Source organism: Salvia splendens, chromosome 22, assembly GCF_004379255.2.
Source record: "Salvia splendens isolate huo1 chromosome 22, SspV2, whole genome shotgun sequence".
Lineage (NCBI taxonomy): Eukaryota > Viridiplantae > Streptophyta > Magnoliopsida > Lamiales > Lamiaceae > Salvia > Salvia splendens.
The window spans coordinates 24,088,047-24,106,934 of record NC_056053.1 but is presented as its reverse complement, the minus strand read 5'-3'; the positions used below and the strand labels follow the sequence as shown (position 1 = coordinate 24,106,934).

At 36.9% G+C, this 18,888-nt stretch overlaps 4 protein-coding genes and 1 long non-coding RNA gene across 6 annotated transcripts; 2 read left to right on the top strand and 3 right to left on the bottom strand.

Annotated features, from left to right (window-relative positions):
- Positions 1-8: 8 nt before the first annotated feature.
- On the bottom strand, positions 9-4,409 carry LOC121787390 (diaminopimelate epimerase, chloroplastic-like). 2 transcript variants are annotated; one of them, XR_006047483.1, is made up of 10 exons: positions 4,055-4,409; positions 3,506-3,673; positions 2,878-2,948; positions 2,736-2,793; positions 2,335-2,514; positions 2,159-2,243; positions 1,592-1,651; positions 1,431-1,504; positions 1,176-1,350; positions 9-181 (listed from the first exon to the last, which is right to left on the bottom strand). XR_006047483.1 is itself a non-coding variant. In XM_042186100.1 (9 exons), exons 1-9 carry the CDS (start codon positions 4,337-4,339, stop codon positions 1,234-1,236), a joined length of 1,098 nt encoding a protein of 365 aa, XP_042042034.1. In that variant the 5' UTR covers positions 4,340-4,409; the 3' UTR covers positions 973-1,233. The 2 variants fall into 2 exon arrangements, 1 of the variants encoding a protein (XP_042042034.1); XM_042186100.1 differs by lacking the exon at positions 9-181 and having other exon boundaries at positions 973-1,350.
- A 330-nt stretch (positions 4,410-4,739) lies between these two features.
- On the bottom strand, positions 4,740-10,327 carry LOC121787915 (60S ribosomal protein L23a-1-like). The gene is made up of 5 exons (XM_042186759.1): positions 10,103-10,327; positions 9,881-9,986; positions 6,614-6,742; positions 5,602-5,965; positions 4,740-4,974 (listed from the first exon to the last, which is right to left on the bottom strand). Exons 1-5 carry the CDS (start codon positions 10,139-10,141, stop codon positions 4,890-4,892), a joined length of 723 nt encoding a protein of 240 aa, XP_042042693.1. The 5' UTR covers positions 10,142-10,327; the 3' UTR covers positions 4,740-4,889.
- Positions 10,328-14,868: 4,541 nt separating this feature from the next.
- LOC121786963 lies at positions 14,869-16,405 on the top strand. Its single transcript, XM_042185555.1, has 4 exons — positions 14,869-14,902; positions 14,978-15,065; positions 15,152-15,598; positions 15,695-16,405. Exons 1-4 carry the CDS (start codon positions 14,871-14,873, stop codon positions 16,403-16,405), a joined length of 1,278 nt encoding a protein of 425 aa, XP_042041489.1. The 5' UTR covers positions 14,869-14,870.
- A 655-nt stretch (positions 16,406-17,060) lies between these two features.
- Positions 17,061-17,741, bottom strand: LOC121786962. Its single transcript, XM_042185554.1, has one exon. The coding sequence runs from the start codon at positions 17,739-17,741 to the stop codon at positions 17,061-17,063; it is 681 nt and encodes a 226-aa protein (XP_042041488.1).
- Positions 17,742-18,393: 652 nt separating this feature from the next.
- Positions 18,394-18,760, top strand: LOC121787247. The gene is made up of 3 exons (XR_006047304.1): positions 18,394-18,428; positions 18,512-18,627; positions 18,722-18,760. It is a non-coding gene; the product is annotated as an uncharacterized LOC121787247 (long non-coding RNA).
- Positions 18,761-18,888: the final 128 nt, after the last annotated feature.

The following is an 18,888-nucleotide window of genomic DNA, read 5'->3' as shown; positions in this document are numbered from 1 at the left end:
CCTTTGAATGATTAAAAATCAATTTTTTTATTGAAATAATCTTCTGCATATTTGGTCTTGGAAACAATCACTTTAACCAATATTTAAGGATTTGAGTTTATTGATGAAATACACCAGCGGAAATAGTAGTAGACTCATGCATCCTATCATGCGTCTGCAACTCGGGTTATCAAAATCACAGCTACAAGGAATACATACAAATTATTTGGTGTGAATGAGTGAGAAAAGATAAGTCCCATAAGACAAACTCAAAATAGAATATGATTCAAAACTAAGCTGCGAGGGTGTAAAACACAATGCAATTATTGCCCAAGTAAACTACTACTACTATATGAAAAACAAACTAATGGTATTTTACATTTCACTACAAATTAAAAAACTAGGTTTTCAAATGATACCCATCAAATGGGAACAGATCCCATCACGTAGATGCGATTGTTTCTCTCTCTCTCTCTCTCCATTTACGTTAACCTTTTATGAAATTAATCCAAGGTTTGACTAACAAAATAGGAGAATCGACATATAAAGCCAATCCAATCACTACAAAAATGGTGATGATTTTTACAAACCATATAGTAAAAGATGCAGATAATTACTTTTGTGCTTTTGTCATAATAAATTTAAAAGGTTTTGCTAAATCTTAATATTAATAAAATTTCAAGCACCATACAATTTGTTAGGTTTAACAAATCCAAATAATCTTTGATCTACTTTCCTTTTAGGTTTAGTTGAGGTTCATACCTAATAATAATAATTAACATAAAAGTACATCATCCCTGAACTTACTAAATAAGGTACTCTAGATACCCATCAACTAAAATTACTCACGACATCCCATCGCATATTACTTTGAATCGTTTATTTTGAAAGAGAAATAAAAAAAAGGTGTTTAGAAGGCTAAGTAAGAGAAAATAATATAATAAGTAATATGGGATTGTGGAATACGACTCAAGTGACGTGGGTTGGTGGAAGTTAAACACAATGCAAGTTTTCTCCAATGTATGACAAATTGACAAGCAAACTAATGGTATCTTCCATTTCAAGACAATTTTTTAAAAAAGGGACTAGGCGTTCAAATGATACAGAGGGGCTCTAACTCACATTTCTCGAATTCATCATCCACAAAGATGAAGGACAACAAATATGCAGAATCACAAAAAAGTTGGCACACATACCATTCATTCTCAAAGCATCGAGCACATGATACGTCGAACGCTAATGGAAACCGGCCCATCAAAGGGGAACAGATCCATAGAATACTAACTCCGCAGGACCCGTCATGTAGATGTGATTGTCGCTCTCTCTCCACTCAATGTCAAGTGGCCCTCCAGGCAAATCGACAGTGCATCTCTGCGAGGAAAGAAGAAATTTTAAGTTTGATGTTCGGATATCATGTAATGTGTGGTGGTGGATACGAGTTTTAGTCTCACCCTATCTGCACGACCCTCCAGAACTGCAGCAACAACGACTGCACACGCTCCTGTTCCACAGGCTAGCGTTGCGCCTGGAGCAGCAAATATATTAAGTCGAGTGTGAAAGTTTGGAAAGCTAACTAAATGTATTGATGCATGCATAGAAGAGAAAAACGAACCTGCCCCACGTTCCCAGACGCGCATTTTAAGGTGACTTGGAGAGAAGACCTGAACAAATTCTGCAATATGAGATGATCCATAAATTAGTAATATGAAGAAGATGATCGGCGTACTTTTCGTAACCTAGTTCACAAGTCAATTGTACAATTTCCTGAAAGTTGAAACCAGGTTAAGAAAAAGATTTGCAAATATCGGCTGAAAGGTATCATACGACTTCGATTCGTCAGGATGATATCTTCTAATACTTCATACTAGAACTGAATTTTAAAATGCCCAAATGATCGATGATTAACATTATAGTGTAGCAAAAAAAATCACACATTGGAGATCTCTTTGGAGTGACATTTCCTATTCATGAGATGGTTTATAATTAGTTCTTCTCGCGATTCTCATTTCGATCTCTTCGGAGTGACATTGACATAGACATGGTATTCTATCATCACATCCTATTATTACCTTAGGCTAGCATAAGTACGTTAAAAGACAGATTGCATAAACATGTAAAGCTCTAGAAGTAGCAGAGTCAATTATGTAATGCAATTATGCAAGTATGATTTGGTTAATACCTGTGTTTGTTCGGGCAGGGAACACCGCATGATGTTCAAATTTTGGACCGATTTCAGCCAAGTTTAGTTCATCGACTTGCAAATCCTGAGTCCACAAGGAACAACCAATGAAATAACCAGATTAATTCATTGATATTCTTCCATAGAAGGAGAGAAGAGTTATAAATCAGGCATACATTGCATGATTCTGTACCAAAAGTAACACAATGTGGATTTCCCATGCTAACACAAGTAACATTCCAGATCGACCCATCGACATCTAACTTTGCCTTAACAGCAGCCTGATCTTTGTTTGCGGTTAACTTTGTAGGAACATCTGAAGCCTTCAGAATTGGCTGGCCCATATCAACTCTAACCTGAAAATGATACCGAATGCTGAACAATATCACCTATACCAAAAAGGCAACCAAGTGCTGTACAATCTTGCATAAGAAAAATACACATCGAGATGAATGGATAGACTATATCCAGGTAAAAACTGAAAACAGATTATAAACACTCAACTGGATGAGAAACCTGCCAAACTCATACCCACAAAGACTATATTCATATCAATGTAGCGTGACTTTGGAAGTACCTTTCCGTCTTCCTGTATCTCAGGTACAATGAGACCAGCACCAGTATGCACATTGAAGCTGAAACACCAATTAAGACATGAGTAGACCCTTAAGGTTTCGTCTGCAATATCAACAAAGTGGGATACTAGAGTAATGATAAACCTTTTATTCCCATGGAAATTTTCAAGCTCGGCTATGAATCTGGCAAAGCATCGGACTCCATTACCACACATCTGTGACAACAAAAAAGAAATCAGCCTCAGGCATGCAAGAGCAATTTACTGAAACAAGTCTAATACTCTAATCATGATTTAACAATCTATCAATTTAGTACAATTGAAAAAAAAACAACACAATGGGAGTATGGGAAAAAAACAATCGAAAAACACAAATTACTACATTTTTACGCATGTCCGATTATCATAAGATGAGTTATGGAAACTATAAGACAGTCATTCAAGGTTGACTTTCAGATAAGCATAATTGGAAGGGATGAATACTAGTATCAATCAAATATCAAACTATTAAACATCCCTTTATTCCACCAGTAAGCAAGCACGAAAACACAGCATAAAGGGAAACTCTTTCCTTAGTTTACTCTTCCCATCTTGGAGTCCATAACATACTGTTCAAATCTTGAGAATTCTTTTATCATTAAACAGTTTTTGAGCAGTAACTAATGTGGAACAACTAATTGTTTTTTTCTCTGTACATGCATAACAATGCATCGCTTTAAGAGATAAAAGTCTAAACGCTATTAGAACAATGCAACTAACTGTGAACACATTACCTCAGGCTCACTACCATCGGAATTGAAGATCCTCATTGTATAATTTGTGCCATTAATGCCTGGCAATGCAAATATCACCCCATCAGCGCCAATGCCAAAGTTTCTATCACACAATTTCACAGCTTGCTCGGGCGTGATTTTTGGTTCCTCGGAATCTCGATTATCAACCTAGTCAAGTGCACTTAATCACAAAATAAGCATCAATCTAAACTAGTTACTCACATAATCAGTTATGCTATCGTGAACATGTGTAGCAAGCATAGGAGCAATGTTCCTTTTTAAAAAATTATGTTAATCAAACAGTACATATAAAGCAAATGTTAGCTGATACAGAAACGTTAAACACATAAAAAACTGCATCCGCGTCTAGGTTTCAGTAGCTTCATAGTAAATCCTGCCAGTTCCGAAGAAAAAAATTAAGCAGGATATGTACCAAAAAAAAGTATTCAACTTAGTACTTCAAGCTAATGATTGTTTTCAATAGAGAGAAAATTGTGCAACGAGCTCGGAAAAACAAGTATAATTGCAATTTGGAAGCTGGAACAGTACCAATATGAAGTCATTTCCGAGTCCGTGGTACTTGACGAAATGAAGGATTCCGCTCTCCTTGTGATCGAGAAACGACGCCGCGGAGGCCTTCGCCGGAGCCTGAGTGCTCATGGAAGAGAAGACACGGAGATTAGATTTGCGGCCAGCTGAGATGCCGACAGACGGCAGATTCTTAGGCAGATGAATTGACGAAGAGGAGAACCAAGGAGATGAAGACGCTGATGAACAATGGGAGCGGTGTTTGACGGCGATCAGCGGCAGCGATATGGCGGCGGCAATCGCCATTGTCGTCGGCGAATTTGGAGGAAGTGGAAAGGGAATAGCTGTTGACCGACTGCTGGGGAAAGAAACGGCGGTTTTGATCTATCTGGGCTTACATAAGTCTATATTGGGCCGTAAATCGGCCCATTATTTAATTAATTGAAATTTTCAAATGAACTACTTATTTTAGATAGGTTTTACAAATCACGTAGATAGGTTTTACATATCACGTCAGATATTCATTTTAGATAGGTCTTACAAATCACGTCAGATATTGTTATCGTGCTTAAACGTGTTAACAATGTCCGAAATAAATAGAATTCAATATTTCACCTTATGTATAATAGAGACCAAAATGACATTGGGCAAACCCAAAATGAAGGATGTGACTGAAAATTATGCATTTTCAAGGCAAGCATTCAAAGAGCACAATATTTGGACTTTGATAAAAAGGTCTAATAATATAACTAGAGTTGTAACAAAGGAAATGTAATTAGGCATCATTACAAAATTCTGGAATGACCAGTCTCAGAAACAAAGATCATGAATAGCAACGTAAAGGAGGCCAACTTCTTTATATGATTCCAATTTTGTTTGCAACATCCAAAGCATCGTAGTCTGGCGTCAACCTCACATACGCCTTCTTCGTACCATCAGGCCTGAAACGAATAAGCTTAGTAAGATTCAAATGCAGTAGAAATGGTATAAGACATGTTTACAAGATATCCAAACAAGGTCAGATATATTCATTTTGCAATCAAAATTATCTAGTTTTGACAGTTCCATATTGGAAGAGCAACATGTGGATAAAATCAAGAAAATTTACATGGCTGATGTAAATCATTAACACTAGCAGATTCAGAAACAAATTGCAAGTGAACTACATCTTAATAAATGATAACAATAGTCAATTCAAGTGCAGTAGAAATGGTATAAGACATGTACAAGATATCCAAACAAGGTCAGATATCATGCGAAACAATTTCATTTTGCAATCAAAATCATCAAGTTTTGACAGTTCCAATTGGAAGAGCAACATGTGGATAAAATCACGAAATTTTACAAGACTGGTGTAAATCATTAACACTAGCAGATTCAGAAACAAATTGCAGGCAGAACTACATCAAATAATAACAATAGTCATGTAAAGGTATGCATAAAATCATTTGACGTAGAGAAAAAAAAGTTACGGAAAGCCATATATCGGGATATATAAGGCAGTCCATATTTGCAAAATCAGTTCAGAATGTATAAAGCAGGCTGTAAAATAAAGGGAAATGGTGTACCTGATGAGTGTGTTGACCTTCTTGGTCTGAATGTCATACATCTTCTTGACAGCGTTCTTGATCTTCTTCTTGTCGGCACGGATGTCGACTATGAAAACAAGGGTATTGTTGTCCTCGATTTTTTTCATAGCCGATTCCGTGGTCAAGGGATACTTGAGGATCTGGTAGTCATCAAGCTTGTTGCGAGGGGCAGCACTGATCCGAGGATACTTCGGAGTTCTTTCCTTGGTCAAAGTTTTTGGTCGGTAGAAAGTGACCTTTGTGCGCATCTTCTTGACCTTCTTCTTGAAGGCACCAGGTGATTTTACTGCCTTGGCTGCCTTCAAGGCCTGGGCCTTTGCATCAGACTTCTTCGTAGCATAGCCTGCGTATCATTTAAGAACAAAACAGAAATGCAAAGGGGTGAGAACTTTTTTACATAATACTGTATATATATGCATAGAATGATACTAACAAATAAAAAGGAAGCTAACACATTCAATTCCACTCTATCTGCATAATATATGAAAGTGTGAGGAAATCAATTACCAAATCAAGTGGAAATTGATTTTAGACTCTATTTAAACTAATTCCCAAATCCCAAGTAAGTCGGTCACCACAGTCAATAGTTTAGACTTTTAACAAACACAGTTCTCGCAACATCATAAACTACTCTTGCATAAAAATCATAAAAATAAACCTCAAGCAGCAACTAATAATGGCTGTAGATCAGCTTGTTAAATTAATCAACATCTTAGGAAACAACATCGTTATTTGCTATCCTGATTCCAAATTTTGCATTTACAACTTTAAAACAGATTCCAGTGATGGTGCCATTCAAATCAACAAAAACTACGATCTACAAATAATAATAACGAATAACATTTCACATTCAAATAAAAAACATAAAAATATCCTACAATTCGTACTAAAATCAGCACAACATCAAGGCTGAATTCGAAGCGTAACAAACAAATAACCGAAAACATATTCCATGTCGCGTAATCTAGAGATTAAAAGACGAATTGCACACCTTTCGCTGGAGCCATTTCTAAACGAAGCAATCTGCTGCTGCTGCTGCCTGTAGAGCTAGGGTTTTGGAGGAGAATGGCGTCTAGTTTATAGGGCTTTTTAGTATGGAGTTCTTGGGTTGAAATCAGGCCTATTAAAAAATAGACGTCCGGCCCAAAATTGTTAACGGGCCCGACACGAGTGGAGATGTCAATCGGGTTCGCCGATTGGGTTTGGATTAATCCACTTGTATAGTAAAGAAAATATAAACTTTTTTTTGCATATTATGATAGGTTTCAAGGTAAAATAAGAAATAAAATAATGAACATAACTCTCTATTAATGAATCAAAATAGTAATAGAGACTTTATGTAAGTTTGTAAAAATGACTATATTTGTCCCATAAAAATAGTTCATTTTTTTTAATCTTTGGTGACTTCTTTCTCTTTAATGAGATGAACCTCATTCTCTAGTAATGTACTACAATAACTTTTTCTTTTTATCTATTACTCCCTCCGTCCCCTAAGAATATGCACTTTGGGGTTGCTACGGGTTTTAATATGAAATTAGTGAAGTAAGAGAGATGTAGAGAGAAAAAGTAAATAAAGTATTGTTAGTGGAGAATGAGTTCGACCTTATTATAGAAAAAAGACTTTCCAAAATTAAAAATTGCATATTCTTGTGAGACATACTAAAAAGGAAAGAGTGCATATTCTTGAGGAATGGACTAAGTCGTTCCAAACTCTCTATTTTTATAGAATATGAGGGAGTAAAATTTAGAAGTTTGAAAAAATAATACTTATTAAAACTGAAACAAAATAATGAGAATTACCACATTTCAAGCCAATCTTATTAGCTCTAGTTGATTTTAGGTCGATCCTATGGTGTGTTTAATCAATCACAATTGTAAAATAAGGGAAAAAAGAAAGAAGAAAAAAAAGAAAGAGAAGTAATATTTCACAATGTCCAAACCACTAATTTTTTACTCAACAAATAGAGGCACGACCAATTATATTTAGACTGACTTTTCTCTCAGCACCATTAAAAATATTATTGACTTCATTAGTTTTACACTTCATATAAGTTTAAGTACACTAATAAAACATGAAAATTTACTTTTATTTTTAGATAATTTATAAATTAATGATATCATAAACAACTTTTAAACTATTATTGTAAGTTAAATACATTCATCACATATCAAAAGTAACTTTTACTTTTAGATATTTTATAAATTAATAATATCATAAAAAACTTTTAAACTATTAAATTCAAACCAAACATATAAAATAAAGAGTTTAACACTAATACGGAGTATATCACTTATTCAGTTCAATTTACCTGACTATATACTATTCATAATATATAAACAAGAATAAGTATTATTGTGATAAAAATAATAATAACAGCAGCTATAGGCTTTTATCTTCAAAACAAAAATATAATCCATCCGTCTGAAATCTAACGATAAAGCCTTCCCACTAACTTATTTACAAACAATTCTTTTATATAACTTGTTACATACTGTACTTAAAATTACACATAAATAAATAACATACTCACAGTACTTAAAAGATACAAAGAAATACAAATATAATTATATAGAGTTAAATGATACTCATAGTTCTTGAATTTTTTTTACCGTCGACGAAATCCTACTACATGTCATTTGCCATCACATCCCATCTTACATGGTTACCACTGAGAAAATAATAGTGATGTGATTACGAAATCCCTAGAAGGTTGATATGGTTATTCATCTCATTTAATGTAGCCAGATTATGTCGTCGATGGACTTTTTAAGTTCTTGATATCATTTGTCAAACTTAAAGTTTGTAGGAAAAATTAATGTTTAGAAAGTTTCTTGATATAGGTGTCAATAATCCCTTTTTAAATTGGTCCGGTTACAAAAATTATGAATGTGCCTGATGAGCTAGTAAATATGAGTAAAAATTTTTGTGATTCGGATATTTTTTCGATGTATTCATAGCAAGGATATTTCTTGGATATGTAGTGTCGCAGTGTCGCACAATACTTTAACCACTAAATTTTTTATTTAACAAACAAAGGCAATGCTAGTTGTATTCGGAATGAGTTCTCTCTTGGTACCATAAAATTTTTTATTGGCATCCTTAGTTTTAGGCATTATACAAAATCAAATCTCAATTTATTTATTTTTATTACTTCATCTAAATTAATAAAATAACATAATCAAACTTTTCTTTTTATATAAAGTATTCGATTAAATCAAATATGTAAAATACAACATACGTGTGCTGTCATGGACAATATCAACAATTCTATCTGTTTACTTCGAGAATATATTCCTCGTAATATATATTTTCTTATATCGATTCAACCTCTTATTTAAATGTTACACTTTGTTTATATTTCATCCCAACGCTTCAAGTACAAAATACCATCACTACCCACATTTGGCAAAGTGGGTGAAATTAATCGTGAAGAAAATAATTTTAATACTATAAAATAGTAGTACTAGATTTTACACATTACACGTGAAGCAACAAAACAGATGTTGAAATGATTTTAGTATAAAAAACATATTACAGAAACATGTGATGCAACAAAACAAATGCTTCAGACAGACATCGTTGTCGAAATCATAAAATTTTAGTACCAATCATTCATGACTTATCATCGTCATTGCTTTTTTTCATCGTAGACTCCGATACTATATTGTGTATTCTTTGGCTTTGGCTTGATTCGCTATCCGAGTCGAATCTTCCCTCTTCTCTCTTTTTCGCATAAGCCTCGAAGAACTCCTTGTTCTCTTTCTCTAGCTCCTTCCACACTATCCTCACTCGCCACACATTAATATAGCAACTCAATTTTTATATTTTTTTTAAACATCAATTTTATAATTAATAGCTTAAAACATTTTTTGTTGGTGATATACACTAGTTTCGCATTTATACAATATATAGGGACTAGTTTTATTTTTCTTTGAACAATATTAGATCATTCATTTTAATGCGTTAGGTCACACTTCCACACGTCGTTCTTGAATTGAAATAAGAAAATAATAGGAGTAGTAATTTATTCTTTAAAATGGTGTATGAAAAGAATAATACTAGTAATTTATTCTTTGAACAATATTTAGTTCTCTTTAAAAAGAGTTAGGTCACACTTCCATAAGTTGTGTGTGCGTATGAGTATACATATATATTGAATATTGATTGTATTGGTTGAATTTATTACAGTTTCATTTTGTGATTATTTATTGTAAATATATACTCCATATAAAAGCAGGTACAATTAAAATAAAATACCTGTGGAAGTAATGACTGGCTTGATATTTGCATGCTTTTCTAGAGCTTCCATGCATTCCTCTTTACTCATTTTGAATACTATGCACTCTTCTATTAGGTGTTGTACCTATATTCATACCATTAGAGAGAGATGAATATATATTCCCTTCATCCCACCATAAGCGATACACTAAACCCAAAACCCTAAACCCTAAAACAGATATGTAAGAGCTATACACTCACCATGTGGATGTAATGAGCAGAAGGAGACTCCGAGCCCATGCGCTAACCGTTGAGACGAGGGATTAATCCTCTAGCTGTCGGCAAAATGGATGTTTCGAGAAACCCAATAAATTAATGAGAGATTGATCGATGAAGATAACTAAAAACTATATATATATATATTGCTAGTTATGAAGAACAAGATCAAGGAAGGAGTAGCAAGGACAAAAATGAGAGAGGGGTAGATTGAGTAGGGACGATGGAGAATTTATTCTAAAAGAGAATGGGAAAGGGGTAGTGATCAGGTGAGGACAAGGGCGGCGAGGGTGAGTAGTCCCACGTGGGAGATGACGCCTGATTGGCTAGGAAGAGATTAGGCGAGATTTTGTTTTGTTCTAATCGCCGACTTCACGTGGCGCCCCGGGCCCACCTCAGAGCCTTGCCATTGGGCCCATTTTAGGCCCAATTGGAACTTTATATAGGCTGCGGAATTTCTCTGCTTATTTATTGATTATAATATTTACTGAGATTGCCGAATACAAAACCATTTTGACTTTATGTATTATGTTGGAAATTTAATATCTGATGCAAGACATTCGTACTACGGTTGCATTTATTTTTTACTATTAAATTAATATAATAAAATCAGTAAATCACTCCTTCCCCAATTCGCACTTTTTTTATGTTGTAAATTAATTATTATTAATCAGTGTAATTAAATTAGTATTTTAAGTATAATAGAATTAATACAAGTAGTCTGAGATGGATCGAAAAAGAAAATTGTAAATAGCATGAGATAGAGGATAGTATGATATTTACTGATAATTTAAATTTAATTTATTATGGTCACAAAACTTATAAATATGTTAATAGTCCTATTAACTAAAACGTAGAAAATGATATTTAACTCACTTTCTCTCTATAGTTGGTATGCAAAACTTGAAAGCGAACAATCCTTATTCGAATGCATCAACCCTTTAAATTGGAAAGAATCAAAATCTCTCCTAGTAGGATTCGAACATATAATTAATCGGTTCAATTAATGAACATGCAATGGGAAATTAATATAAAAATTGCACTCAATAATCATCAGAACCAAATCATCTAAATAAAGTTTTTAAGTATTGGTTATTCAAGCGGGTAGAAATGCTTGAAAATCATATTTACCGAAATAAATACGGAGCATAACTATTTCGGTATTCCCTTCATTTTTTATATATGTGTTGTGTATACAAAATCTAGTTTTTTGAGATATATGATTAGATACGCTTTGGATTTTGTTATCGATTATATTCAATACACGATATGATATGTGAATTATTAATTTTTGTTCCAATATGTTGACCTTCTTTTTCGTGAGTCAAAATTTGAGCAAAAGTTTATATATTTAATGATAATTAATCTTACTTTCTGTAAGTAAATATCTAAAAAACTGAAAAATATTTTAGTTTACATCTCAACTTTATCGAATCAAAAAGATTTTGTAACTTAAAGTTTTCAAGAGGACACTTTATGAACATAGTTATCAATTTACTTGTTAGTCAACTGATTAAAACGCTTGTAATGTTAATTCTTAAACAATTGGATGGTATATTCATTTTCTCATTCATTAACATTCTAACAAGACAAAATATAACTATAAATTATTCTCATGGGTCCACTTTCAATAGCATTTGGGGGTGTGCTTTTTTAGAGTATCCACCGTGGTTATAGCCCAGCCATAGCCTAACCACAAACTCCTCCTGCCACATCATCAATACTAAAAATCCTCCTGGCACATCAGAAATAGCTCAGCCATAGCCTAGTCATATCATAAATAGCCCAGCCACATCAATAGCCACATCACTAATAACACATTATACGGAATTTAATTTACAAGATATATAGGGGAAACATTAATAATACTATTTTAATTTTGTAAAAAGAGTACAATAAATTTTAAAAAAAGTACATTAATAAAAAAAATTACATTCAAAATCGCAAAAAGTACATTACTTAAAAAATCACTCAAAAATGAAGTGCAAATCGCGTATATATAGTGTTTCGAAAATTAAAAATAAAAAATCCGCTGGGCTATGCGCTGGGCGATCCGGGCGCTGCAATGGAGCCGAACGGATCGCCCAGCGGATTTTGACCGCCTAGCACTAGGCGAAATTGATTTCCGGAAAACCGCTCGGCGGTTTTCGGCTCCTCCAATGGTTAGCCTAGCGACCGCCTAGTGCCGGCGCTCGGCAAGGCGCCATTGTGGATGCTCTTATGAAAAGGAAATATCTCGACAGTAGGAATAATGCCATTTGAATAGTTATTTCAGGAGAGTTCTATTTACCAAAATATCCAACACTAATTTAACTCCGTAAATAAATCAAACCACTAATATTATCAATCCTTAATTATTTATTTAGCTAGGACTTAGTTAGAATATGATATGTAACGTAGCTAAAGTCGCTGAATTCAGGCCACCAGCGTGAACGCCGTCACTAAGGGACGGGACATCGGCGTGACGCGTTGCAGCGCCCCGTCTCTTCTCCAGCCCGTTTTCGTTCCGTCCCGCCATGACGAATGGCGAGACGTCTCGCCACGCGCCGAGGCGACGTGGCGCGCTCCGACGCCATGCGTGACGCCCACTCGCCGGCCCCCGAGTGGGCATCGTCACGCTGATGCAATAAATCATTTTTTAAAAAAATATTGAATTAAATAAAAAAATTAAAAACGGTAATATTACCATTTTTTCCTTTTTTTTTTTACTATATAAATACTCCTAATTCATCCTCATTTCACTATAAAATTGTATTTTAAATTATGTTATTTTTATTTTTTTAGGATTTTAATTATGTGTTTTTTTTTTTGAATTTTAAGTTATATTTTTATTTTATGTTGTAATTTTATTTTATTTTAATGAAGTGTGTTTTTTGTAATTGAATTTGGTTGGAAATAAAAATAAAAAATTAAATTGAATGAATAGTAATTTAAGGGACGGTTAAGGGACGGAGGGTTGCAGGTTCCGTCCCTTAGTTAAGAGATGTAGTAAAAAAGTAGGATCAATTCTTTTTTTGGTAAAGGATTTTAATGGAATTCCATTTTAATGAAGAGCATTAGTCGTATTCCGCTTCAGGGAGTGACGCATAACTCTTATGCGTCACTAACAAAAAGACGCATAATCCTTATGCGTCGCTATTAAACGACGCATAATCATTGTGCGTCGTTAGTTAATGACGCATAACCATTGTGCGTCGTTTATTAGAGACGCATAACACTTATGCGTCGTTTATTAGAGACGCATAATACTAATGCGTCGTTTAATAGCGACGCATAACTCTTATGCGTCTTTAGTTATCGACGCATAATACTTATGCGTCGTTAGTTGAGTTTTAAAACGGGCAGAAGGCAGAATCAGGCAGAAACGCGACGAAAGAGGCGAAGCAGGCGAGGCAGGCGATTTCCGACGAATCCGAGCAAAATCCGGCGAATTACCACCATTTTGCAACCATTTTCCGGTAATTGTTCTTCAATTTGGCTAAATACATCCTTTAATGTTTAATTTGGGCAGGTTTTCCGTTATTTAGTAAAAGTAGGGTTTTTGATTAAATTGATGGATTTTTGGTATTTTTGTGTTGTTTTGTTGCATATAAGTAGCGATTATGATGAAATTATGGGTTATGATGAAATTGATGGAATTTTTGGACGACTTTCCGTAATTTGTGTATTTCATATGGATTTAATTTAGCAAAATTAGCGTTTATGATGAAATTGTTGGATTTGTTGGTCGATTTTCCGTAATTTGGGTATTTCATATGCATATAATTGAATGGGTAGTAGCAATTGATTAAGTTTTTGTAATTGTGCCCCTTTTGGTGGGCGATTTTATGCATATATTGTGCCCCTAAGTTGCAATTTAGTTAGCTTGTTGATTGTTGAGTTGTTATGAAAAAAATTTGAAGCATGGGTGAATGTTTTGAAGTAGATGGCATCTGCAAGTTCCGAACAACAGTTATGCTATGGACCTGAGGATCCATCACTACTGTTTCATCAGAGCGAACACATTTCAAGCTCGTTGTTGGCGAATGGCACAACAAATGTGTTGAGAAGTCGTAGGACGGAGAGTAAGGTGTGGGCATTGCCTATACATGAAAATGTGATGTATTGGCTAGGTGTATGGGGGTTCAGAGGCGTGGTTGAATGTGGAAGACCGATGAGGATGGACAATGAGCTAATAACTGCCTTGATCGAGCGCTGGAGGCCTGAGACACACTGTTTCCACCTTCCAGTTGGGGAAGTTACTGTTACCTTACAGGATGTGCAAAGCCTGTGGGGTTTGAGAGCAGACGGTCGTGCTTTCACTGGCCGTGACTACCCTGTTGGATTTGAAGATTGGTCCAGCAAGTGTAGAGATTTGTTGGGATGGATACCTGACTCAGAAACCGAAACGAAGCACGGTGGTTTGTTGATGACGTCTCTGATCCACCAAGCGACGATGCCGTTGGGTGATGGGCTGCCTGTGTATGCATACATTCAAAGAGCACGCATACATGCTCTGATCCTGTTAGGGGGGCTTATTTTACCGGACACCACAGGGTGCAAGGTCCCCTTTATGTGGTTAAATGCCTTAGACGATCCGGAAGATGTGGCTAATATCAGTTGGGGTAGTGCTGCGTTAGCATACCTGTATCATTATTTGTGCGAGGCTTCTGTAGGCAGACAGAGAAGAGATGTCGGTGGACCTATGGTTCTCTTGCAGCTGTGGGCCTGGGAAAGAATGCCTACATTGAGGCCAGCCTTCTTGATATCGCCTATGCACACGCCGTATACCCCGTGCGGAGCCAAGTAATGTTTTTGTTTAAATTAACTCACATAATTATGTGTTTTGTTGATAACTTTTGACATTAATATTATGTATAGGTGGCACGGAGTTACTGAAATTGGAAATGCGCCCCGACATTCAGTAGCTCATTATCGTGATCAGTTATCACTGATCCGTCCTGGCCAGGTGAAATTTATTTGTGTTGTCTTAATTAATGAATTTACTTACTATAGTATGAAATTAATTGTGTTTTTTATTTTATTTGTTTGTAGTTTCTGTGGACACCCTATGCAGACTGTATCCTCCCTGAGTACTGCATTGATTCGACTGCATCCTACTTGTGCGATACTTATTTGGTGTGCTGGTCATTTGTCGAGGCACACGAGGCTGGACGCGTTTGTCGACAATTTAACCGCTACCAGCGTATTCCTCAGTACTGTGATAGGATGCTACATAGCTCCGGCCATTTGAGTAAAAGTCATCGCCGTGGGAGGAAGGGCGCTGATTGGGCTAAGGTACATAAGTTCTTCATTGATGAATGGGACTTGCGCCACGACAGGTTCCAAGCAACTTTTGACCACGCAACGGCGACACTAGGTGGTCGCATTAATCCGGGTTATATGGCGTGGTACAATAGGATCACCGTGTCGTACCTAGTTCAACCTGGGACACAGTCAACTGACGGGATGAACGAGGCAGCCTCTTCTAATTTATTGGCGGTATGTGATGTTTTTGTATATAAAAACGTCTTTAGTTTAGTTTAAAGTTTGTATTGCTCCAAGTGGTATGATGTCATTTGTATTTTTGTTATCTAGGTTGAGACCCTTCAGGGGATATGGCATTTGACCTCTGAGCATGACACAGACCCTCGGTTCATTCAGATTCGAGACATGGCTGCTTCGGCACTTCGTGCGATGAACCATGCTGATGCGATGGAGTATCCATCTTCTCAACGGCAAAATGTGGTCGTGCCGCCACGCCCACCAACTTCTCTTCGTCATGGACTGCCGGGTGTCCGGACGGGTGGGCACGGGATTACACGACACCATAGGTTGGCGCAGCAGCAGCAACCGCAACCTGAGTATGCGGTACCAGAGCCCTTGAGTCCGGAGTACGATCCCCCAGGATGGTCTCAGTTGAGTGGTGCAAGCATTGAGCCCTCGCAATGGGGAGCACGCGCGTCATGTGATTCATTCTTTGGAGGTGTGTCTGATTGGGATGCATCTCAACAAGGACGTGACACGTACTTTCAGAATTATCAATTTATGGATCGTGTGGGGGAAGAAGAGGGTCAGGAAGAAGAGGGTCCGGAAGAAGAGGGAGGGGAAGAAGAGGGTCAGGAAGAAGAGGGTCCGGAAGAAGAGGGCGGGGAGGAACATGACGAAGTAATATTCCGACCACCGACCGCGGGATCCTCACGATCATCAAGTACGATTGGCCGGGCTATGCAGAATGTATTCAGGGGCTTCTCAACAAGGAAGAACAAAGGGAAGGCTCCGACAAAGTTCACGCCTCCATCTAGATAGATTTCGGGCATATGTCAGTATTTGTGTCTATTGAAACAGGTTGTGGTTGATTATTTTTGCTATGGTTGAATGAACAGTATTATGATTTTGATAAACAAATATAAACGAATATCAACATATGACCGAGCGAAGTATTATGATTTTGATAAATCAGTATTATGATTTTGATATAAAATTCGGTTACAAATATAAACGAATACCAAATATAAACCGTATTATGAAACAAATAACAAATTTTGAATCATAAAATCGCCCGATCGGGCATTTTAGGCACGTAAATCGCCCGACCGGGCGAAGTTTCTGGACTAAACAGTGCTGAACGAAATTGCTTTTGTGACGCATAACTATTATGCGTCTCTATTTGGTGACGCATAACTCTTATGCGTCGTTACTTGGTAACGCATAAGTGTTATGCGTCGTTTATTGGTGACGCATAATGCTTATGCGTCACCAAGTAAATTTCGTTTCTACACTGAATTCACATTTTTGAACATTTTTTCCGGGTTGTGTGTGGCTTTTTGAAACACATAATGTTACAAAATTTTTAGTCTAGACATAATAAAACACATCATAAATGTCGACAACATCTCACAAATGTTGATACATACATAACATCTCAAATACACAAGTTCAGATGCAAATGGCTACCATGACTTTACTGAACGGCACCGGCTGAGCAATTTCTTCGGTCATGCCCCTCTATCCCGCAATTTCTGCAACGACGGGGAGCTCTCGGTTCATCCTCCTCCTGGACATCCATTTGATTAAGTATCCTCCTTCTTCTAACTCGGCCACGCGTTCTAGGAATCAACTGCTGAGGGGTGATGCACAATTTCCATGAAGGTGCAACCCAATACTCTTCATGTCTTGGTGCATCAAATGAAACTTCACTATAGTACTGTGATCTCCATGTACCTAGGTAGTACTTCTCATCTATCAGGTCAATCATAACATGACCTCTGTCTCTAGCAACCGCACAAGCATGCGAACAAGGGATTCTCCACATCTGCCACTTACCACAACTGCAACTCGATTCCAAATACCTGACTATTTGAACATTGTTGCCCTTTGACACTCCTTGTACGATTCTTCCTCGAGTTCGGACATGGTACTTCCCTAGATCTCGGTCAATGACAGTGATGTAATGTTTTCGCCCCTTTGAGTCATTCTTAGCAAGTCTGTCCCTCGCCCATGGGGTTAATTCACCTTCGGTGTGTTCTATTGTTGTCTTCTTCTCCGCCCACCATTTTACCGTCCTCCAAAATGTCAAATCAACCAACGCTCTAATCGGCAACTCTCTCACACCCCTCAAGACGTTATTGTAGCACTCCGACATGTTTGTGGTGGCCACCCCCCACCTAAGTCCACCATCGTAGCACAGTGACCAACATTCTTTTGTAATCCTATTCAGCATTCGAACCGCACCACTGTTGACATCATATAGTGCTCGACGTCTTCTGGCAAATTTACGTTCCTGAGAACTGACCCCCAACTTCCATATAATGGCCTTCACATTGGGGCCCTTGTGCTTCTTCAACACATTTGCCCTCACATGAAGCAAACAAAATTTGTGGTGTATCTGCGGGGCCCTAGTCATGATTTCAGACTCCATTGCATTCAAGAGTCCTTTATGCCTATCTGATATAATGCACACCTCCCTCTCGTATTTCACTACATGAGTTCTGACATGATCCAAAAACCACGACCAACTGTCATTGGTTTCTTCATCCACCACAGCATATGCAATAGGCAAGCATGTCTTGTTAGCATCAAAACCACAAGCAACAAGCAACTTACCTTTAAATCTTCCTCGAAGGTGAGTCCCGTCCACTGTTAACACCGGTGCGGCCTTCTGGAACGCATGTATTGCAGGCCCAAATGCCCAGAAAACATAGTTGAACACCATTGTACGCCTCTGACTCAACAGATCGTTATGCTTCCACTCAACAATTGTGCCCATATTCTGTGACTGGAGTTCAAACATGTAGCTTGGCAACTGCCTAAACGACTCCTCCCATCCACCGTATACAAACTCTATAGCCTTTCTCTTTGCATACCACGCCTTCTTATAACTGATTAACACACCAAATCTGTCTTGAATATCAGCTATTATTGAGAAGACCTTGAAATCGGCACATTGTCGCACATGATGTCGAATCAACAGAGCTATCATTGGGGCTGAAAAGTTAGCATGATCTCTATTAGCACGATGGCCTATACAGGTATGTCGATTCTTCCACTTCCTAACTTCCCACATATCGTCATGCGACCTTTGTGTAACTGAAACCTCCCACTTACATTCCCTCGCCTTTTCAGCATCGGTGGTGCTGATGATGCCTGCCCCTGTGACTGTCGTTCCTGCTGGAAATTTACATACAGCATGCCACCTTCTTAATTTGCTCTCGACAACCTTAAACTGTTTTTCATTCCATAAACTCCACATAGTTATAGCAGTTTTCACGTGTAGCTTGGAATCAAATTTT